At 33.4% G+C, this 23,662-nt stretch overlaps 3 protein-coding genes and 1 pseudogene across 3 annotated transcripts; all 4 read right to left on the bottom strand.

Annotated features, from left to right (window-relative positions):
- Window positions 1-820: 820 nt before the first annotated feature.
- Window positions 821-7,019, bottom strand: LOC148770648 (uncharacterized). The gene is made up of 2 exons (XM_088817969.1): window positions 6,962-7,019; window positions 821-1,962 (listed from the first exon to the last, which is right to left on the bottom strand). Exons 1-2 carry the CDS (start codon window positions 7,017-7,019, stop codon window positions 911-913), a joined length of 1,110 nt encoding a protein of 369 aa, XP_088674095.1. The 3' UTR covers window positions 821-910.
- A 10,056-nt stretch (window positions 7,020-17,075) lies between these two features.
- LOC148770647 (uncharacterized) lies at window positions 17,076-17,948 on the bottom strand. Its single transcript, XM_088817968.1, has 2 exons — window positions 17,210-17,948; window positions 17,076-17,095 (listed from the first exon to the last, which is right to left on the bottom strand). The coding sequence occupies exons 1-2, from the start codon at window positions 17,946-17,948 to the stop codon at window positions 17,076-17,078; spliced, it is 759 nt and encodes a 252-aa protein (XP_088674094.1).
- Window positions 17,949-17,966: 18 nt separating this feature from the next.
- Window positions 17,967-19,186, bottom strand: LOC148770646 (uncharacterized; annotated as a pseudogene).
- A 130-nt stretch (window positions 19,187-19,316) lies between these two features.
- On the bottom strand, window positions 19,317-23,662 carry LOC105976260 (uncharacterized). The gene is made up of 4 exons (XM_088817967.1): window positions 23,641-23,662; window positions 22,517-23,427; window positions 20,606-20,648; window positions 19,317-20,515 (listed from the first exon to the last, which is right to left on the bottom strand). The coding sequence occupies exons 1-4, from the start codon at window positions 23,660-23,662 to the stop codon at window positions 19,317-19,319; spliced, it is 2,175 nt and encodes a 724-aa protein (XP_088674093.1).

Below are 23,662 nucleotides of genomic sequence, written 5' to 3'. Positions count from 1 at the left end.
CACTTTGAATCAAAATCTCACCAAAATTGAATCATAATCAAGATAAAGCAAGCAATTTCATCATTAAACATCGACCATCTTTCATCATCATGATTCATCGAAGCATTTATCTCAAACACATTTTTTTTTTCGAAAGCAATAAATAAACTAAAACAACTAAAATAAAAAAAAAAACCTAAGGCATGCAAACTAAAAAATTAAAGCACATAAACAAGTAATTATCCACCCCCAAACTTAAAATTTACATTGCCCTCAATGTAATTAACACGAAGTTTAAGGATAGAACACACCTGAAAAAGTCGTTTTGGCCATGTCCGGGCTGCTCTTCCACCCTCGCCTTTATTATGCTTCAGTTGAGGTTCGCACGGCCGTATGAGATTTTGAACTGTTTTCCGCACGGCCGTGCGAAACTTGAATTCTGGGGAGTAGCCTATTGTTTCTCGGACGGCCGTGCGAGAATTCAGTGTAAATTCCGCACGGCCCCGCCCCTTCTCAATTTTGGGCAGTAGCCTCTCCGATTTTCCACACGGCCGTGCTCGATTCAAGCCTTTTTTGGTGCGGCCGTGTGAAGTGCAAAATTGCACTTTGACCCCTGAAAATAAAAAAAAGTGCTTATCTAATTAGCTTGCATGCTTATAAAATAAATAAATAAAATAAAACAAGAAATATAAATAATAAAAAAAAAACGAAAATCTCGGGTTGCCTCCCGAGAAGCACTAAGTTTATAGTCTTCAGCCAGACTTTGTTCCTTCTCTTCAATTCCTTAGCTTTTGAACCCATCTCCTAACTTCCTTTTGGAGAAAGTCTTGAGTAAATGGGTTGATCCGATTCTTCTTTCGACTGGTTCGCTTAGGAATGCCCTTTAATTTATTCTTCTTGATGTCATGAGGCGTGCCAACATCGTCTTTTATCACGGTATTTTGAGTAGGTGTTGTAACCAACTCAACCTTTTTTTTTGTTCTCCTACATGCACATTAGTATCCACAAAAAAATTTAAATCATGTAATTTAACAGGAAAAAGTTTAGAATCACTTACCTCATCAAGAAGATAACATCCATTAGTCGTAATAGGCTTTTCATCCACCCGGTACACCTTGAAGATCACTGTTTCTTCCCCCACACTCATTCTTAGCTCTCTCTTTCCTACATCAATAATTGACCTACCGGTTGCTAAGAAGGGGCGTCCTAAGATAAGGGGAATATTTTCATCTTCCTCTATGTCTAGTACTAGAAAATCGGCCGGGAGTATGAACTTATCTACCTTAACCAATACATCCTCCACTATACCTAAAGGGTGAGTAAAAGATCTATCGGCTAGCTGCAAGGTCACGGAAGTGGGCTTAATTTCTCCTAAATTCAATTTCTCATAAATTGATAAAGGCATTAAATTTATGCTCGCCCCTTGATCACACAACGCCCGCCCAAAATACCCAGTACCTATTGTGCATGGAATGGTAAAACTCCCCGGATCTCTAAGCTTCGGTGGGATTTTATTTGAAAGGATAGCACTACTTTGCTCATTGAGGTCTACTATTGCTGCACACTCCGGAAGCCTCATCTTCTTCGATACAATCTCCTTTATAAACTTAACCCAATTTGGCATATGCTTAAGTGCCTCAACAAAAGGAATATTAACATACAACTTTTTAAGATAATCCAAAAATAACTGAAATTGCATATCAAGCTTGGAGTTTTGAAAACGTTGAGGGAAAGGTACCTTGGGAGTAGATTCACTTACTGCGATCTTTGTGTTGCTTGGCCCGACCTCGGTCTTTTCTTTGGGCTCCTCTACAATAGGCGGTGGTGCAACGGACTTCTTAGGACCTTCCTCTAATTGCCTCCCATTTCTCAAAGTTACTACATTGCATGCTCGATGTTGCTCTTTCGAGGATCTTCCGTATTCGACGGCAGTGCTCCCGACGGCCTCGCATTTAGTTGGGTTGCAAGTTGACCCATTTGTGTCTCAAGGTTCCGAATGGATGCTTGAGTCGACGTCATGAATTTTGCTAAGATGTCAGCGAGGTCAACTCCCTGGGGAGGAGCTTGAGGCGGATTTTGGGATCCGGGAGCTGGCCTTTGTCCTTGCTGATTTCCTCCCCATCCAAAGTTGGGGTGATCTTTCCATCCCGTATTATAAGTGTTGGAGTACGGGTTCCTCTGTTGTCGATTGGTGTCATTCACGTAATTTAGAGACTCCGTTTCTTCTAAGCACTGTTCGGTACCGTTGACTGCATGGACTTGCCGAGTCTGCAAAGCTGCTACTTGTTTTGATAGCTTCTCTAATTGGGCAGTGATTGCTGTGACCCCGTCTAACTCTAAAATTCCTCCCGTCTTATTGGCTCCGCTATTTGACCGATCCGATGCCCGCATGTATTTGTTCCTAGCGATCCGCTCCAAAAGTTCGTAAGCTTCGTCATACGTCAAGCTCATGTACATGCCGCCAGCTGCTGAATCGAGCACCGTTCTTGAATTATCTTGCAATCCATCATAAAATATTTGAAGTTGGCGCCACTCTTGAAGTCCGTGATTCGGGCACCTCCTTATTAACTGTTTGAACCGCTCCCACGTCTCGAATAATGCTTCACCGGCTTCTTGTATGAAGTTTTGTATTTCTCTCCGGATTCTCTCAGTTTTTGTTGGGGAGTTGTATGTGTTCATGAAGAGTTGTGCTAGTTGGGGCCAAGATGAGATGGAGTGCGGTGCACGAGTTTGTAACCATTCTCGGGCTGCACCTTGTAAAGAGTGCTTGAACAGGCGGAGTTGCAGTGCTTCAGGAGATACTCCGTTCATCTTGTGCGAATCACACGTTTCGAGAAAATTGACCAAGTGGAGATGCGGATCTTCATGAGCTAATCCGCTGAACAACCCATTGTTTTGGAGCATACTGAGGAGTCCCGCTCGAATTTCGAAATTGTTGGCTTCAATGGGGGGCAGCTGGATGCTCGATTGAAACCCATTGAGTGTTGGAACGGTATACTCATGCAATGCTCGTTGACGAGATGGTGGATTAATTAGCTGGCGTTGCTCTTGCTCATTGACGATTTCTCTCGCCGCATTCGGTAAGTGCCCTTGGTCATCTCCCCTACGATTATTCTCTTCTTCCATTCGCATAAAAAGTACCTAAATAAAAATAATAAAAATAAAATAAGCAAAGAAAATAATTAAATAAAATAAATAAAACGGCTGATGTAAGAAAAATTGCTCAAATTTAATATTAGGATAAACAGATAATTTAGCCGTATTCCCCGGCAACGGCGCCAAAAACTTGTTGGGAGCTAAATACCTAACACGCAAGTGCACGTATCGCAAACAAGTAGTAAAAGTGGACTCGTGAGAGTCGGATGTCGATCCCACAGGGAATACTCAAATTATCTAATCCTAAGTACCAAATTCTAACAACTATGATTTTTATCCAGTCTACGCAAGTTTGTCAAAGTAAATCAATTAAACAATTAAACTAATTAAGAAAACAAAGAATCACGAGAAAATCAATATAAGAATAGACCTAGGATTTTATCTTCCCCCTATGCAGGAATTGCTCACCCAAAACCCCTCAATTATGAAATATATGATTCATGATTATTAACCCGAGACACTAATTTACTCATAACCCGCTGTCGCGTGTATTATGAGTCTATTATTCATAAACGGTTCACTATATGTCTGTGCAAACAAATTATGAATAAAGCATTAACTAACAAGTCTCGTAAATGACTACCTAAGGTGATATTTGTATGTCTACGACACCACATGCAATTGACACACGCATCCGGTGAAAACTACTCGAAGGCTCTTATACTTACCGTCTAATTATCAAAATAGCTTTGTCGAGTCAATCCCAATAATCACAGATAAAACACATAAATTGATCAAGTTCATGCACTAACAATCATAACAAGTATAAGAAATAATCATAAAATCATAATTGCATAGTCTCAAGAAAACGGGTTCACCATTCCTACATAGGGTTCCGAAAAAATCCTAGATTAAAAACTTAGCTACGCTTGTTCCCTACGAAAAACATCATAAAAACATAAAAAGAAATAGATTAAGAAAATATAGATGAAAGAAGAATTGTGATGAAGATTTGTCAATTCTCCGTCTTCGATTCTTCGTTCTCTCGCTCCTCTCGCTCCAAGATTGTGTCCAAAAGTCCTCTAATTCGTGCTTGGTTTGGGCTTAAATAGATGCCCAACTTGATAGATGATTTTAGATTTCTTGTGTGATTAAAAGTCCAAAATTGTCTCCAGCGTGTGTTGGCACGGCCGCGCGAAAATCAGTGCAATTCTCGCACGGCCGCGCGAGAATCGCCGAACCTTCTGTCCAAAATCTGCAATTGGTGCGGCCGTCCCATTTTTAGGTGTAAATTTGGGACGGCCGTCCCGTGCTACTTTCTTCAGATTTTTGATTATTTAACTTTTGGCCCATATTTTCTCCAAAATTGCAGTTTTGACCCCAAACTTTTCCAATTCTTCAATTTGTACCTAAAATACAATAGATCAACTTTTTAAGCACCAATTATCGTTAAATCATACCAAAAGCTCAAATAAAAAAATACGATAAAGTGTAAAAATGTACACTTAACACTAATACTAATATGCAAATGCTAATATTAATCTTAATACTGAAACTAATACTAATAGACCAATGTTAATGCTATAATAGTGATACTCATACTAATATACAAATGCTAATACTATAATAGTAATACTAATACAAATACTACTACCAATACCAATACCAATTTCAATACAGATACTAATTTCAATTCTAATACTAATACTAATGCTAATACTAATACTAATACTAATCATTAATTGATACTAATGTTAATATAACTAATTATAATCCTAATCCTAATAGCAATCCTAATTCTAAAACTAATACTAGTAATAATTATAATAATATTCTTAATACTAATAATTATATTGATATACTACTATTGAAAATGATTCTAACTCTAATATTAATACTCACACTAATACTGATACTGATACTAATACCAATACTAATACTAATACTACTACTAGTACTAATATTAATGACAATGCCAATGCCAATGCCAATGTCAATGCCAATACCCATGACAATGCCAATGCCAAAGCCAGTGCCTAGGGGTGGGTTTTTTTTACCAAATTGCCCTACCAACCCATTGCCCTACTGAGCCCTACCGATTCTCTACCGAAATATTTCTACCGAATTATTACCGTACCCTACCGTACCCTACCGAAATGTTTTGGTAGGGCAACGGCACTCAATATTATTACAATGGTATTGCCCTACCGTACCGAAATATTAGTATTAAATAAAATTTTATTTTAATAATTAATTTCTTATATATAAAAAGTTAATATAGTATCCTAACTAACTACTATGAGTTAAAATTAATTATACTCTTTATGTATTTCAAAAATATTTTAAATTGCTTTCATTAATAATGATATAATTGATGTTAAAAGTTTTTATTTTATAATTTTATTTACAAAATATTTCATATTACGTAAATTAAGAACATATATTTAGAATACTTATATCATAAATACTAGTTTGAACATTTTAAACGTGTATTAATGTATATACCTGGAATGGTTTTGAAAAAAATGATATTGAATTTAGATTTAAATATTAGATAATAAAGATTGGTAATTACCGTTACCATACCCTACCGTACCGAAATTTTGGTATGCCGAAATCGGTATACCGAAGTTTTTGGTAGGGCAATAGTAATGGATTTCATAATACCGAAATTTCGGTAATGGTAGTGATTCGAGGGATTTGGTACGGCTGCCCTACCAAACCCACCCCTACCAGTGCCAGTGCCAATGCCAATACTAATACCAATACCAGTCAGTACCAATACCAGTACTATTGCTATGCCAATACCAGTACCAGTACCAATACCAATACCAATACCGATACCAATACCAATACCAATACCGATACCAATACCAATACAAATAGTAATACTAATACTAATGCTAATACTAAGAGTAATCTTAATCATAATTCTAGTGCTAATCCTAATACTAATATTAATACTAATGATAATTTTAATGTTAATATTAATATTAATCGTAATACTAATACGAACACTAATTCTAATCCTAATATTTCCACTGGTTACAGGTTACAGTAAAGGGGTCTTAAGATATAGGTCCCTAGTGATAAAACTAATTAAAACTAAATGACAAGCTCAACTAAACATTTGCTTCACATCCTTTATAAAATTTATTCTGAAAATTCCCTTTTACTCATCTTTATTTTTTCAATTTTCACTATAACATTTTCTACATTATTATAAACAGTTTATTTTCCTTATTTTTTATATTTTATTGAAAATTACGGGAAAAAAAATTGTTAAATAATTCAGCAAATTTTAAAAATATTATGATGCACTATGGTATACTATGGTGTACTATATTTTTTACACTATTATTAAAAAAAAAATCCTACATGATATTGAAAATTACGAGAAAAAAAAATTTATTTTTCGTTTTTGTTAATTCAAGCTACATATAATTTTTTTTTTATAATTTATTTGTTGTCAATACTGTAGTATACCATGTAGACTATGGTATACTACAGTGTACTATAGTAAAGTGTAGTATACCATGTAGACTATGGTATACTACAATCTACTATAGTAAAGTCTATTACGGTGTACTACCAAACCCTATCAGCCAACAACACCCAATCTCACCAACCCTAGTCGTAAACACAACAGCCGTCATAGGAGCCAACACCGCCGACCACCACAGCCCCTAACACCGCCGACCACCGCAGCCCCCAAGACCGCCGACCACCGCAGCCCCCAACAACCCAAACTAAGCAAAAAAAATTAAAAGAAAAGAAAATCAGATGCAATTAATTATTCAAAATATGATTTCAATAACATCCCAACCATAACCACAACTCCCACCGCACAACCCATGTCGTCGCCACCATAGTCGTCGCCACTTACCATAACCACCGCTACCATAACCGTCGACACTTACCATAACCACTGTCATAGCCTCCATAACTATTCCACTGTAATTGAATTTAATCATTTATTGAATACAAATATGTTAAAACAGAAATAAAAAGAAAAAAAAAAGAAAAAAAAGGAGGAGGAGGTTGGGCACGACATATGAGAGAGAGAGAGGAGATAGAGGGAGTGGGTGGGTGGGTGGGTGGGGGAGACAAGGAGAAAGTCAGAAGAGGGTGTTGGGTGCATATGAGAGAGAGAAAGAGAGAGGTAGTGGGTGGGGCAGAAAAGGAGAAAGTCAGAAGGCGGGGTGTTGGACGGCGTGAGATAGAGGGAGAGGAGAAGAAAGAGAAAGAGTGACTTTTTTTAGGTATTGTAAGGGTATTATGGGATTAAATAAAAAATAAAGGATGTGTATCAATTTTTATTTTGAAATAGGGATGTAGCTAAAATATTTTATTTGAGGTTGTCACTCATAGCTAATTAGGTTTGGCTTGAGGGGTGTGAGGCATATTACCCCTACACTAAAAGACCTACCAATTGAATAATTATGTGATAATTATTATATGATGTAATAAATGACAAATATCATAAAATAATGTATTAGTATTAATATTATTTACATATTGTCTTTGTAAATGACATCCATCTTGCTTTGCATAGAATTTATCATATTAAACCTTGTTGCGTCTACTTGATATATTAGATATACTCAGTACGGTGTTTAACCATTGATGATGACTTCTTAGTCCACATACTTTTTTTATTAGGGCAAATGGCAAAAAGGCCCATCACATGGGACTTAAATGCATTTTAGTCCACAAAAAAAACAGTCTCTTAATTAAGCTCATCCCCATTTCTTTAGTCTAAAATACCCTCAATAATATAATTCTTAACAATTCCACCCATTATGCTCTAACTTCCTTAATATTACACATTGACCCCGGATTTAAACAAATATATCACATTAACCCCCGAAACTTTTTTTTTTCAGAAAATAATTTTTTTTCTGAAATGTTTTTTTTCCGGCCAGATTGCGGCGTTGACTTTCTTTTTTTTTTTTTTTAAATTTTTTTTCCGACCAGTCAACCACCGTTGACTTTTTTTGTTTTGTTTTTTTTTTTGAATTGTTTTTTCTTAGAAAAAAAAATATTTTAATTAATATTACTTTCTTGACTACTAAATTACTGTCTCAGACAGTAATATTACTGTTTGGGACTGTAATATTATGAATATTATTTTTCCGAACAGTAATATTATTAATATTATTGTCTAAGACAGTTAAATTACTGTTGGAGATAGTAATTTAACATCCAAGACAGTAAATATAATTAAAATAATTTTTTTTGTAAGGAAAAAAATTTTAAAAAAAAAGTCAAATAACAGTTAAATTAGTCTCCGACAGTTAAATAACTGCTGGAGACAGTAATTTAGCAACAAATACAGTAATATTAATTAAAAATATTTTTTTTAAGAATAAAAAAGTCAATTAACAGTTAAATTACTGTCTCCGACAGTTAAATAACTACTGGAGACAGTAATTTAGCAACGAATACAGTAATATTAATTAAAAATATTTTTTTTAAGAATAAAAAAGTCAATTAACAGTTAAATTACTGTCTCCGACAGTTAAATAACTGCTGGAGACAGTAATTTAGCAACGAATACAGTAATATTAATTAAAAAATTTTTTTTTAAGAATAAAAAAAGTCAATTAACAGTTAAATTACTGTCTCCGACAGTTAAATAACTGCTGGAGACAGTAATTTAGCAACGAATACAGTAATATTAATTAAAATATTTTTGAAGAAAAAAAAAATAAATAAAAACAGTTAATTAACAGTTAAATTACTGTCTCCGACAGTTAAATAGCTGCCGGAGACAGTAATTTAGCAGCCGAGATAGTAAAATTAATTAAAATATTTTTTTAAGAAAAAACAAAATTATTAAAAAAAAAAAAAAAAAAGAAAAAGAAAAAAAAGTCAACGCCGGAAACTCGGTGGTCAACGGCCGTTGACCGGCCGGAAAAAAAATTCAGGAAAACGAAAATTCAAAAATTCAAAAAAAAAAAAAAAAAAAAAAGTCAACGCCGGAATCTGGCCGGAAAAAAAATATTTCAGAAAAAAAATTTATTTTCTGAAAAAAAAAGTTTTGGGGGTTAATGTGATATATTTGTTTAAATTCGGGGTTAATGTGTAATATTTAAGAAGTTAGAGCATAATGGGTGGAATTGATAAGAATTAGGGTTAAAATTGGGGTCAAAATTGAAATTAGGGTTAAAATTGGTTAATTGATGAAATTGGGCTAAATTGGGGTGTAAATCATGAAATTGGAGTTGAATTGGGGTTTCAATGAATTGGGGTTAATTTTGGTATATATAAAAGGATTTCCTTATTTGCAAATAAGTTTGAATGGGGTGGATTTATTTGAAAGACAAAAAAATTGAATGTCCCTCTTTTAATTAAGTGCCCTTGTCATGGGTTTTTTTGTGATTACCCCTTTTTTTTATTTGCGTCTATCTAATTTTGAATCGTAAGAACTACATCCATGGGTTGTAATATAAACATTAATTCACAATAAATATGACATTCATTCAGAATTGTTTTAACTTCCAAAAATATCGTATTTTATTCGAAATAGGACTGAAATATTATAGTAATAATCAATATAGTATAGACTGAAACAAAAGCTTGTTTTACAAACACACAAAAACAAATTATGAGCAGGAAAAAAAACTCATAATCTATTTCTGAAAAATTTTGCAAAAACCACCTAACATTAATTAGAGTAAATACCGGATCCTAAGATATAAATAAATGAAAAACTACCAATTGTTAATCTATAAATATAAGTCAGTCTATACGATCAATCTATGATGCACGGAAACTTCAACCGACACGCGTTTCCACGTTTCAGAAACTTTTCGTAAACCGAAACTCCATGACACCTGTCGGAAACGTTTCGGGGGCATTTCCATAAATATTTAAAAGTTTCAGGGACGTTTCTGATAATAATGAAAAATTGGAAGCATGTTTCCGCACAAAATAAATCCAAATTTCGTTTGAAATAAAAACTCGGAATTGCATACGCTTAAAAAGATTCTTAAATATTATGTCTCCTTTTTACTTATAGTGGTGTTTTAATATTTTTGTAGATGTTAATTCCATACTAAAAAAATTTTTATGCCCCGAATGTAATTTGTGGAATGATATTAAACATTATGATATTTTTTGGAAATTATGAATGCACCCCTATAATTTTATTATTTACGTGTTCCCCCACATTCCCCTATCCAACTTTTTGGAAAATAGAGTTTCCCCGTGTCCGTTTCTCTGTTTTCCCGTGTCCGCAGTCCCGTGTTCCGTGCTATATAGCGATAAATACAATATACAATTTGTAGCAATGAGCGATTAATGTCCATGTAACACTTAAATTTGTTACTCATAAATTAACACATTTATTAATAAAGATTCAATATTGATTCACACATAAAATAACCACATACATAAAGTGACATCGATTTAGTTGAGTTTGGTTATTAATTAATTCCGATATTGGAAAATTACCAACGAATATGTATATCTATTACTGTATTGACACACGCATGAATTAAATTCATTTATGGTTTATGTACTAAATATCTATACTAATACTAGAAATAAAATGTAAATAAAAAACAATGGTCTATAAAATGTATAACTCAAATAGAAAACATCTTTTATATATGCTGGTAAAGAAAATCGTATATCTATCTATCTATACTATCTATAAAAGGAAGAATGTGGTAGTGGTTTCTTCCCTTTTTTGTAGTGACAAAAATACCCTCTTCAAGTAAGGGATTCTAGGGGAAAATATGCAATATAAGAGCAACTCCAATAGAGTTATGGGTTATCAAAATCATTAACTACCATTTTCATAATTTAAATTAGAAATTTTCCACTCCAATGGAGTTATCAAATGGGTTTCTATTTTGATATTTTAATTTTTGGGATGTAAAAATACACCCGGAAGAAATAATGCCAATTAGAAGTTACACAACTTAACCACCTAAATAACCAATTAGAAAATGACATGTGTTAATTACAAATATAAAATCACATTATTTATTTCTAATTATCAACTATTTGATATCTATAGTTGGAGCAAATAAATTTAATTAGATATCAAATTAAAATATAAAATATCAAATCAATATTTGATAATTCATTTTAATATTTATGGGTTGGAGTTGCTCTAACTATTACTTAGCACTAAACATCAAATATAGTAATTAAATTTTGAATTGTATTAAAAACAAAAAATCACACATTAATTAACATAAGTCGGGGATGGAGAATAGTTTTATAAAATTCATTATATTCACAAGTAACCGACAAACATTCTCAACACCAGAAAGTGAAAGGTTTTAGTAATTGAAGAAACACGGTCTGCTAAAATCGACGGAAACATTAGTCAAAAAAAAAAATTGCCGGGAACCCTCCATGCAGTGGCGGATCTAGACAACATTTTAAGGGGGGGCGATTTTTTTAGTAAAAAATATATCCAACGGGAGGTTATAATTTTGGAGATTTCAGGGGTAGCGCCCCCGAATTTTTTTTCGGGCTATTCACAAAATATTGCTAAAATAAGTATATATTTATAATTTTTAAGTAAAAATATATATTTTAGTAGTTGTATTTTATATTGTAATAACGAATAGAGAAATAATATATAAAATTACATAAAAGAATAGAGAAGAAAATAAAAATAGGGAGGGGGGGCAAAAACACATATTTGTATAATAATATGCGAAAAAGCAATAATAAAAAGTTGGAATATTTTTTTCTGGGGGGCGGCTGCCCCCCCCTAGTAAATCCGTCATTGCCTCCATGCTCCGTTTCCAACATCCTCTTTCTCTTTGGTTTCTTATAGAATTTAATTCGATGAAAGCCATCCAAAAAATAGCAGATGAAACTGCGGACAATTTTTCCCGTGAGTATTCGATGATGCACGTGTGGTAACTGCATAAACATTAAACAAGGTAACCAAATCAATTCCGGCAACGAAGCCGCCATTGAAGAGGCATGGTTGAATGCTATCGTGCTTGTACATGTCTCTTGTGATTTTGTTTTGTATTATATTTTTTCTGTTATATTAAATAATATTATGGGTTTTGTGTTGTTGTTTTATACTTTATTGCATGACATTTGGAATCTTAAAGTTGTTCCATTTGAAGTTCTATGGGATTCATAGTCAAGTTAGGATTCTGCAGTGACTAAAGTTTAGCTAGCAATTTATAAGGCATTTAAAAGTTTGGTAATTGAGTTCTTTTTTTCTTCCTTATAGAAATGTTCTTTTTTTTATCTAAAAGAGCTCGAAATTTCTATTAATTGTGTTGTAAAGCTTTTGAAAATTTTGGTAGGTTCAAAATTTAATTTAATTGTTTTATTCGTGTTCTTTATTCTTACTTAAGTTAGGAGTAATGAACATGGCATCCGGATTAGTTATGTTAGTACACATTAGTGTAGCCAATTTAGTTTTTCTTTTTTTTTCTTTTTTTTTTTCCCTCTAGAGTAGATTATATATGGTATCTGCATTAATATTCAAACAATGGGAATATTCAAGATGCACATGCACACTTCTTTCATCTTTCCGGTAATTATGGTCACCCGTATTTAAATACGTCATATCCTTATTATATTAATTTAACTGGAATTATCGATTAATTTAATTGGAATTAATTTCATATGATATGTAATAGGCGGCCATCGTATCTGCTGCTAATCTATGATTTATGGTTTGCAGTGTCTCTCTTTTGTTTTCAGTTACACATTGCTTCAAATATAATGATATTCTTACAACTTCTTAATCTCTGTTGTTTATATTTCATAGATGTCGAGAAAAATGTCGCTGGTACTTTATGAAACAGTTGGAGTTAAATGCAATGACGACCAGATGTTGTAAGTTTGATACCAATTTACATGTTAATGATGCGATAAACCTGGACTACAAAACATTGGACATTGATGTTGATAAAACTCATCAAGAACCATTTTGGGGAATGACACATTAGTAAGAGGAACATTTGAAAGATCGTCCGTTATCTTTGAACCCTTTGGATTCACCTCAACGGCTGAAGATGCCTATGCATATGTTGTATCTTCTGTTATATGTTTCTCCAGTTTGTATGTTGAATGTTGATTCTTATTACAAATGTGAAATGTAGTTGCGATTTCATCTAAATTTGATACTTCAAACATAAAAAGGTTAATATTTATTATTATTGAGGAAAAAAAATAAGAATACTCAAAAAAGAATATCAGTAGGTGGGAGAAGGCAGAAACATATACCTGGACCTTTGGTGCAATATATTTTTTCTGATATTTAGTAGGTACTTGGTGCAATATGGGACTCACAAAGTTTGTATATTTATATAGCTAGAATTTGTGTGTGTTATTAGCATGAAATGAGATGGATGCCTGTTTGTTGAAATTCTGGCATAATTATGTTGATATTAATGTGTGTATATGACGATTCTTTACCCAAAAGAATGAATGTGATAATTAATAGCTGCAAATAAAACTCATACCTCTATGGTTTCATAATTATAATTTGATTAAGGTCGTGAAACTGAAACTGAAACTGAATAAATAGAAGAGTATATCATTAAAAAGATTCTTAATGGAGGTATTAAATTTTTCCCTTATCATTGTCCATCATAAAGTAACGATGTAAAAATTCAATTTTTCAATTAATGACAATCAAGGATCGTAATTAGTATTTTTATAAACATAATCTCCTTCAAGTTTGTTAGACTTGGTAGTAGAATATGAAAAGAGTTTAGAGTCTTCTGTAGAAGAAAGAAAAGAAGAAAAAATATTGTTTCTTTAATGAAATTTTTTGACTGTTTAAATGGAATATTTGTTTTTTATTTTTTTCGGTTTTTTAATTTTGGTTTTAATTCCAATAAAAATATGACGAAAATGAAAGCTAATTAATTTTTGGGAAGTAAAATAAAATATTTAATATTTATGTGTAGAGATTATTTTATCAATGTTTTGAAAATCGAACTGGTTTAGCCGGAACCCGAGCCAGATCCGGTCTGGTTTAGTGCAGAAACCCAAAGGATCCAAAAAACCAGGTGAAAGGCGAAAACCCGGAAAACAACTCGGTCGAACCGGGAAACCGGAAACTGCTCCAAAACCCAATTTTCAGAGAAAAAATGTTGTTTGTTATGCAAAATAGAAAAGGATTTGACGATTCAAGGATTAAAACTTACAAATTCGGTAATTATGAGCAAGACTTGAAGTAATGGAATAAGAATCTATTTTTCGTGTGGGTTTCGAGAAACATCTCAAAACCATATCTAATCGGCGCAGTGAAAGGCATGGATTTGTGGTTTGACTCGGGCTGAGTTTCGCTGTTGGCCGGAAGAATATTAAGCAGACGAAGAAGGCGAGTGGAAGCGGCTCTTTGATTTTGTAGAGGATGAATCTCTTTTTCAGCTTTTCTTATGATTGGTTTTGTTGTGAGGAGAGTTAGTGGGTTATTAAAAATTTAATATTATATGAGTGCATAAGATTGATGAACAAATTAATTATATTGTAGTTTTAATTTTTTATTTTAGAAAAACATTGTGAATTAAAGTGGTATGTTAGGTTTTAATATATGTAATTTATATTTTGTTTTATGATATTTATATCTAGTTTTATCATGAAATGTTAAAAAATTAATGAAAATATGTGTATATTTTCAACATAGGTATTATATAACTATTTAAGTGTTTATTAATACTTAAAAATTAAAATAATTCCAGTTGAACCGGTCGAACCGTGACCCAGTTGCCCTTCCGCTTCGATGTCCGGTCCGGTTTTTTGCAAAACATTGGATTTTATTTATTTCATCACTGACTCAAATAAATCTATTAAAAAAATTTAGGCTGCGGCTATATGCAATACTCATTCCACTTATGCAAGACCAAATTAAAGAAAGATTCCAAAAGATTCTATTTTATTAAGATGGAATGACAACTATGCCCATAAATTAAATTGGCTTTTTTTTTCTCATGTAAGACCAAATACAAATAATGAGAAAAAAACAAAAATCGACACCAAGGTGTCGAAAAACTATGCTACAAATCGACACTTAAGCGTCGAATTTCATAGGTAAAAATCGACATTGACATGTCGAATTTATAGCACAAATTCAAATGTCGAATTTTATACCTCAAAATCGACATCTAAATGTCGAATTTTATATCTCAAAATCGACATCTAAATGTCCATTTTTACCTGTACATGTCGAATTCGTTTGCGCGGGATTTTTTTTGGAAAATCGAGATTCTAGCTAAAAAAACCCATAAATGCATACATTCTTGGGTTCTTCCATCGTAGAATCTTCTATTTTGATGTCTTCTGACTCCATACTTGCCATCTTTGTAAGATTTGTTGAGTTTTGATGATTTTGAATTTCTAGGTTTTGTGGGTTAATGGAGGAGGAATGAGAAAGGTCTTGTGGGTTTTGGAAGATGGAGAAGATGAGAGTTGGTCTTGTGGTTTTGTGGTCTTGTGATAGGGTTTTTTGTGTTTTTGAATTTTTGGTCTTGCATATTTGAATTTTTTTTATTTTTTTAATAAATAAGGGTATTATAGTATTTATATATTGAAAATTTTAATTTGGTCTTGCACAAGTGGAATTAGTCTTGCATATAGCCGCAGCCAAAAATTTATCATAAATATGTGAAAGAATTAGATATGATTATTTTTAAAATTAAAATTATTATTACAGTTGTGGTCCCTATATTATTCACATTTTTCTATTTTAGCCCTTCTACTTTTCTTTTACGAAATTGATTAATCGATTTTTTTTTCTCTTCGAGTCCACTGTTTGAATTTTTAGTTAGTTTTTACGTAAAAGAACATATATGGAGCAGATGACCATGCTATTTCAAGTCATTTCTTAAATATATTTATAATTTTGCACCAATTTCAATTTATTCCTACAAATTCGCACAATAAAATGAAAAATGTTAATTGCAATTGGTACCCTGCTGTAGAAAATCTCCCTATGTTAAAATAATTTGCAAAAGGAACCCGTGGGTCTCTCTCTTTCATATTATTTGTTCGTCTTGTTCTATCGAATATTTTTTAAACATATCTTATCACCATGTTCATCCTAAACACACAGTAACAGTTACAGGAGAATTGAAAATACAATGTGCAAAGTTTTGTATCAGGATTAAAATTGAAATAAAATTTAGGTTTCGTTTCTCTCCAACTTCAGAGCTCAGCGATTTCATAAATTTCGTTTATAGGTAAAATTACGCACGCACAGTGTGTGTGAGTTGTGTCTTTCACAATTTCCATCTTCAGAAGCAGAAAAGTTTTTGGGCCAAAGAATCATCGCTTGGGTAATTTTTAGAATTTATGTAAATAAAGGGAAAAATACAGTTTTTGGCCCTCAAGTTTGCACCAATTCGACATTTGGTCACTCATGTTAACAAAAAAACAAATTTCGTCTCTTATGTTGCAAGAGTTCAATACTTTCAGTCATTTCCGTCAGTTCCTCGTTAAAAATAACATAATCAATCGTGTGCCCTTCACTACCTTAAGTAATAGAGTAACGGTAAATTATCGCAAATGACCAAAAATGTTAAATTATTGGAACATGAGGGACGAAATATGTTATTTGTGAATTTGGGTGACCAAATGTGAAATCATTGCAAATTTAGGGATGAAAACAATAATTTCCCCTATCAATAAATATCTCTTGACAACGAACATTTTGAAGATAACAAAGAATAACCTCCATTGATTGTTCACTGAGAAAGTTGGAGATTAATATTTTCATTTATTTGTAACTAACATTTCTTCTCGATATGAAATTTCTAAATAAAAGTTGAATACATCGAGGAGTGTGTAAATGGATAGACCTCTCCATGAAAACCATGAAAGCTATAGCAAAAAATGTAATATCTAAACTTAGATATTATATGTTATGAAACTGATTTAGTGACAATTTATTATTGTGCTGTTTAACATTAAGATCAACATTATTACATATTACCTTATATACAGTTGGGTGGTTTGAGATTGAAGCATTAGGGACATACTTCATCATATCAACTTCATCAGTCAGTCCTAATGTAGCCTGCCATGAATTGAATATTAATAATGTTAGTTGTTAAATAAACACAAGTGACATTACTTTTATTTTTTGGTTCCAAATAGAGGTCTGATTTAAACGACCCACTATCGTCCATACCTGCTGCCAAAACTTGTTTGTAAATGACATTTTTCGTTGCCGTTTCTTCTTGCATTCCTGAAGTGCTTGGTTTTATCAACACTTTTGTGGTAGACATTGAAGTTCCTCTTGATAACGCAACATAGAGTTGGCCATGTGAGAAAACTGATTGTGGCAAATATACTCCTACATTTGGAATTGTTTGTCCTTGTGCTTTATTGATTGTCATGGCAAAGCAAAGTCTAATTGGGAACTGTTTTCTCTTGAACTTAAATGGATAACCTTCATTTTCAGCCGGCGAAAGTGGTATTCTAGGTATAAAAACATGTTTTCCGCTATGTTGCCCAAAGACTATCTCAGCATCGATGACGTTATCCTTAAAATTCTTGCAAACCATCCTTGTACCGTTGCATAAGCCGTTTGATGGGTCTAGATTCCGTAGAAGAATTATTGGACAATTTCTTTTTAGCAACAACTTATGAGGAGGAAGACCATTTGGTGTTAAAGAGTTCAGAAATTCCTCATCGTAGAAGTTGTTTGTATTGTCAATAGCTTCATCATAACTATGATACTCTCTCGATTCACCCGGAAATATAGATATTAATTTCTCATCCAATTTGTCTACATGTTCATTTCTTGTCGCAAGTATAGCACGGCATGTCATGTAACCAACTGAATGAGAATTTTCGCCGAGAGATGGGAAAATAGCCGTAGTAAGTCCGTGTATCGAGTCTTCATCATTATTATAATGAATAATCATCTCTTCTGGAATTTTGACATTGCCTTCAGTATCAGTTGGTTCTTCACCATTTCCAATTCTAAGTAAGAGGTCGCTAAATTTTGAATCGGTTTTGGCTCACATATTAGTCTTCAAACTATTTTTTTCCATTTCACCCCATAGAGGTGATTTAACCAAGCTCGCACAAATTGTTTGGTGGACCGTTTCTCTAGGAACAACCGGCAATACTTGTCGAAAATCTCCACCAAATACAACAACTTTTCCACCAAAATATTTATCATTTCCCATTATATCTTGAAGGCATTTATCAACATTCTCGATAGCCCATCTTTTAGCCATTGGAGCTTCATCCCATATTATCAATTTTGCTTTGCGTAATAGCTCAGCAGCAGCTCACTTTGTTTAGATATAGAGCAACTACTCGAGGCATTTGCATCTAATGGTATTTTGAAACGTGAATGAGCTGTTCTTCCGCCTGGCATTATTGCAGCAGCAACTCCAGATGTTGCAGTTGCGATTGCTATACATTTCTTGGATCTAATATGAGCTAACAATGCACGGTATAGAAATGTTTTCCCCGTTCCACCTAGTCCATCAATAAAGAAAATGCCACTTTTTCCTCTTTCTACAAAATCTAATATTCTTGAAAAAACCTTATGTTGCTCGGGATTCAACTTATTTTCTGCCTCATAATCTTCTTCAGGTATTGATATTGAAATTTCATCTTTGATCTCTCGCGGCAAATCATCTTGGATATTGTTGAACTCTACTGGAATGTTGGGAAGATCGTATGATTTGATGGTTTTCCCCATGCTCTCCAGGAAATAATTCAGGCTTTTCAAAGTTTTGACAAGTTGAAGCATATCTGTGGTTCCTGGCTCTCTTTCAAAATCCTCTGACATTGGATCAAAGTAAGTATCCCATAGGTTCTTCACATCAGTCGGTGCACAATAAACCATGATGATAGCAAATAATCTTCTTAGCTCGTGTGGCATTTGAAAAGAGATGGCTTCGTTTAAACATTCAGTTAGACTTTGATCCGACTCCAATAAGCCCCTTCTTTGTGCAGCCTCTTTAAAGCTTGAGCATTTTTTATGATTCACAGTTAGTAAGTCTTCAAATGATGTTGGCCCTCTAACATGATTGAAGAGTAACCTCAGGTAAAATCTTTCTCCTTCAATAGGATTTGCACCATTTACTCGCCCTATCACGTTTCTTTTCTCTCTCATTCCAGCATTTGAATTTATTGTCCCATACATAGTGCTATGGAAATTCCCGGTAAAGATATTTTTTTGCATCTTCACTTTTTGCGTACATAGAGAAATATTCTGTTAGCATTGTCTTAGATGTGTGATCCCATCTCAGAACATTCTCTAAATTTTGATTTCCTCAATAAGTTACAGATTGTTGATTTGGTAAATGAAGGGCCAAATTAATAACTGAAGGGTACATCTCATTTAAATTGAACTCGAAAATTCTCCACATTGCTTCTTGAGCAGAAACCCACCGAGCATCTTGAAACTGTTTAATCTCATCAATGATCATCTCTTGATCCTTTTGTGATATTTGAAATGCCACCCTATCATGTCCTTTATAAATGTACTTGTAAAGATATTTCACCGCTGTAACTCCAGAACAAATCTCGACATTTTTATGACAATCGTATCTCGATAAGAGATATGGATTATAAGGAACCACCCATTGGTTATCTAGCTTCGCCTTACGAACTTCAGCTGTCACTCCATTTCTCTTTCTTTTATAGATTGGATATCCATATTTACCTTGCACAGTGCTTTCACAATATGATCGTCGATAGTGATACTTACATTTTCCCTCGATCATGCACGAGTTTTTGAAGTTCAATTCTCCACATGGCCCGTGCATCATGTGTTTAAGCACTAAGTCATAGAGTCCAGGATATTTTTCTTTATCCGGAAGCTCAGCACAAACAAATCTGTCGAATTGTTCTGGAGTTGTAATTTTGTAATCAGACTTTAAAATTATCAACATATGAGCATGCGGCAATCCCCTTTTCTGGAACTCAATTACATGAACATGGGCAGCGACTTTTCCAAATATTTCTTTTTTGAATAGTTGATCTTTCAAATCTTGGAGCTTTGCTCGAAAGACCCGGGATGTTAATTCTGGACGATCTTGAGCCTGTTGACCAGCATATAAATTTTCTTGTATCTCTTTCCACTCTGGATTACAAGTCATTGTAATAAAAAGATCCGGTTTTCCGAATCTTTGAACTAATGCCAACGCGTCTAGATATCTGCGCCGCATATCTCTTGGACCCCCAATAAAAGATGCAGGAAGAACAATTCTTTTTCCAACTTCACCTCCCCATTTTTCTCCTCTTGATACACTATCAATGAGTCCTTGGTATAGCTCAGCTCTTAAATTAGTTTGGTTCCGTTGAAAGTAATCCAACCGTGTTGTCTCTAATTTTATATACTTATCAACTGTATACTGTTGCAACAATCTTCCAGCCAAAAGTAGGGTAGACTGCCTCGCATTTCTGATCTGAAGTCGACAGCAACTATATTCTCGACAAGAAACTTTTTGATTGTTTTCACCGTTGATGCCTGCACATTATATACAATACCAATATAATCTTATTACTTTAGAGTTTATTGTGAAGATAGATGATAGTTAATCTTTTATTAAGTACACACCTTCCTGTTCTTGTGAAAGAACATCTTCAACAGAACTGAATCTCTGTTGCACAGTTGTAGAAGGATTATTGCTCCATAAAGTTTAATAAACATATGATATAGTCAAGTATGCATTAACAAAGATATTCTAGAAATGAACACACTGTTTATGCTAATTGCATAAAATTTAGTTTTGAAAGTAAATGCATGTGTAAATGTATTTTCTAATGGAATTCCTATAGAATGTCTGTACTCCACTATTTAAAAATATTTCATTTGGGTCCATAACATATTTCTACAAATTACTTTTAGAAGTAGTAGAAAGAAATTTGTCTATAATGTAACGAAAAATGGACGATGTAGAAAATTTAATTTAAATAATAAAGTTTTCATTCTAACATACCCCAACAATTGCACTTATTAAACTCCCTAATATCTAAAATAATATCCTGAAATTTGTATCTTTGGCTTTTCTCCAATTTAACATATAAAAATAAGTAATATGAAAAGCATATTGTCATTTTTTTCCATTATACAAATATCAAATTATTTAGTTGAAATGTATAATATATGCAGCATATTGTGATATATATTAAGAAACCTCTTCGAAATTTTAATTATATATTTTCATCCAATCTTGTGAAAATTGTAGTAAATACATACGAAAGCCCCCGACTCTCTTTCACTTATGTATCAATTAGAATATCTGTAATGGAGTTGCTTCATGAGAACATACCTTGATTTGGTTCAAAAGACATATTTGTTAGCATAGGCTTGTCGGTTGCAATAGAAGCACCTAAATTTATCGAGGTATTTCCTGATAGAAAAAATTAATATTTATTAGTACAATCATGCACCGAATGTAATATATATATATATATATATATATATATATATATATATATATATATATATATATATATATAGAGTTAATTGCATTTACTACCCCTGTGAAATTCGTAACTGCACGATTCCCCCCTGCCATAAAACATTAGAAAATACCCCCCTATGATTATTAGTCAAATGCAAAAAACCCCCTTGGAGCTGATCGTGCGGCTCACTCGCCGCATTTGCGATTTTTTCTTCCCTTTTGCTTATGAAAGGAAAAAACTACCCCATGGTTATTTGCAATAAAACATCTAGCCCTTAAACATATAATTTTTAAAGGTAATGAACTAAATTGAATTTTTAAAACAAATGCAGGGGTTGAATTGCAATTTTCAAGAACATAATTAAAATCCTAAACCTATCCCCTAATTTCTTTCCTCGTCTTCTCTACTTCCTCTCCAATATTTCTGGACCTGAAGAATTGCAGGGATTAACTTAGGAAGGTCGAGGAGAAAGAGGGGTTGAGTAATGTTTGTTTTTATTGGTGGTTGAATAGGAGTGATCATGGGCGGCGGATTTGCAGAAGGTGGTGTTGCGGCGTTGGAAGCGTCGGGTCGAAGGACATGTATCGGATGTGAGGAAAAAATCCCGCTTCGTCGAAGGTGAATGAAGTGCGGGCAGTAGTGGCGGAGCAAGAGCGGGTGAGGGGCAGAAATGGTGGATAAAGGACTGTGGATTTTGGTGGGGTGGGTCGGTGTGTGGGAGGGGGGGGGGGGGGGGTGGGCTGCGGGGAAGATGACTGTTCAGGGAAGGTGATTTTTATATATTTATATTTAACAATATTTTGTGTATTTTATTTGTTTAAAATAGAAATAAAATTAAGATTTTATTAAATATAATGCAAATTTTTCCAACGTATAATATAGCAAACTTACTCAGTGTATTTTGGTCTTTTCACAGCTTGTCAATGGAAATAAAGTAAATGGGTCGAATGTGCATTCTAAAAGTAAGCATAGGGGGGTATTTGCTAAACTTTTTATGACATGGGGAAATTGTGCAGTTGTGAATTTCACAAGGGTAGTAAATGCAATTTACTCTATATACATATATTATATATGTTAGTATAGATTTGATTGTACCTTGTGGTTGTCGTGTAATGTCCTCAATATCTACAATCCTCCACTGCCAAGTGCCACGCCCTGAGGACCTTGATATGTTCGTACTAATTTTAAAAATATTCTGGTGCCATCCTGTTTCACGTTTTGGGAAAAGAAGTGGATACTGCAATGGATCATAACATCCATAATAGTGCTTGATTATGTATCTATGACCTAAATGAGCGTGGACTACAATGTTATGTTCACACGACATATTCTCATTGTTTCCTTCAACCCATATAGCTGCAACTTGATCCGATGTGGGAGTGTTATATACTCTTTGGTTTAATTTAACATCTTTTGAGATATGAAGTTGCTCCTCATCCATTGCAGGATAGTCTTTGAATTTTCTGAAGATTTTTGCATAAGGATTAATCTCCAGAACATGGATAAGTTTTTCCACAGTACCACCCGATAAAGTTGAGGTTTGAAGTACATTCATTCGATTAGTAACCTCGTTTTCAGTATGAACAAAATACAGCTGGAAGTTGCTATGGCCATTTTCATTTGGATTTAGTCTTGGAAGGTCGTGATAAACCATTCCTTGTGCTCGAAAAGTGTATACCCCACGTCTTGCTGATGCAAGCTCCTTATCTAATTTCACGCCGAATGAAGTAAAAGAGAGTATACAATTGAAGACACGGATATTATTTCGAAATTCAATTGCTTCTTCTGATTGCGAGGTAAATAGATCATACAATTCATCCGGAACTTCAATAGGTGCAAGTTTAATTTTTCCATGTCCGCAACAAAATGTTGGAGGCTCGTATTCAAATCTTGTAGCACCACAATGACTACAATCGGGCATTTTTTTCAATTCATGCTTATCTGAGCATTGTGGATCATACAAAAGTGAACCTATAGGGGTAAAATGTATATATTTAATGTTTTGGCATAATATAAAATTTCAAATGTAACTTGACATATATATATATATATATATATATATATATATATATATATATATATATATATATATATATATATATATATATATATATATATATATATATATATATATATAGACACACACACACACAACACACACAAAATAGTTGGTGATAAACTAACCTTTTGATTCATATGGAACCAT

The sequence above is a fragment of the Erythranthe guttata genome, chromosome 5 (assembly GCF_056151865.1).
Source record: "Erythranthe guttata isolate IM_541 chromosome 5, IM_541, whole genome shotgun sequence".
NCBI lineage: Eukaryota > Viridiplantae > Streptophyta > Magnoliopsida > Lamiales > Phrymaceae > Erythranthe > Erythranthe guttata.
This window is presented reverse-complemented; position numbering and strand designations above follow the sequence as displayed.

Bases quoted from the DNA above. Each gene is read 5' to 3' on its own strand.
- LOC148770648 (XM_088817969.1), bottom strand. From the start codon at position 7,019: ATGGAGGCTATGACAGTGGTTATGGTAAGTGTCGACGGTTATGGTAGC. The intron at 1,963-6,961 runs GTAAGTGGCGAC...CGGAACCTTGAG, and splicing joins TTATGGTAGCGGTGGTTATG to ACACAAATGGGTCAACTTGC.
- LOC148770647 (XM_088817968.1), bottom strand. From the start codon at position 17,948: ATGATTATTCATTATAATAATGATGAAGACTCGATACACGGACTTACT. The intron at 17,096-17,209 runs GTATGGACGATA...AATTCATGGCAG, and splicing joins CAAACAAGTTTTGGCAGCAG to GCTACATTAGGACTGACTGA.
- LOC105976260 (XM_088817967.1), bottom strand. From the start codon at position 23,662: ATGGTTCCATATGAATCAAAAG. The intron at 23,428-23,640 runs GTTAGTTTATCA...TTACCCCTATAG, and splicing joins GGTTCCATATGAATCAAAAG to GTTCACTTTTGTATGATCCA. The intron at 20,516-20,605 runs GTGTGTACTTAA...TATAATGTGCAG, and splicing joins TCTTTCACAAGAACAGGAAG to GCATCAACGGTGAAAACAAT.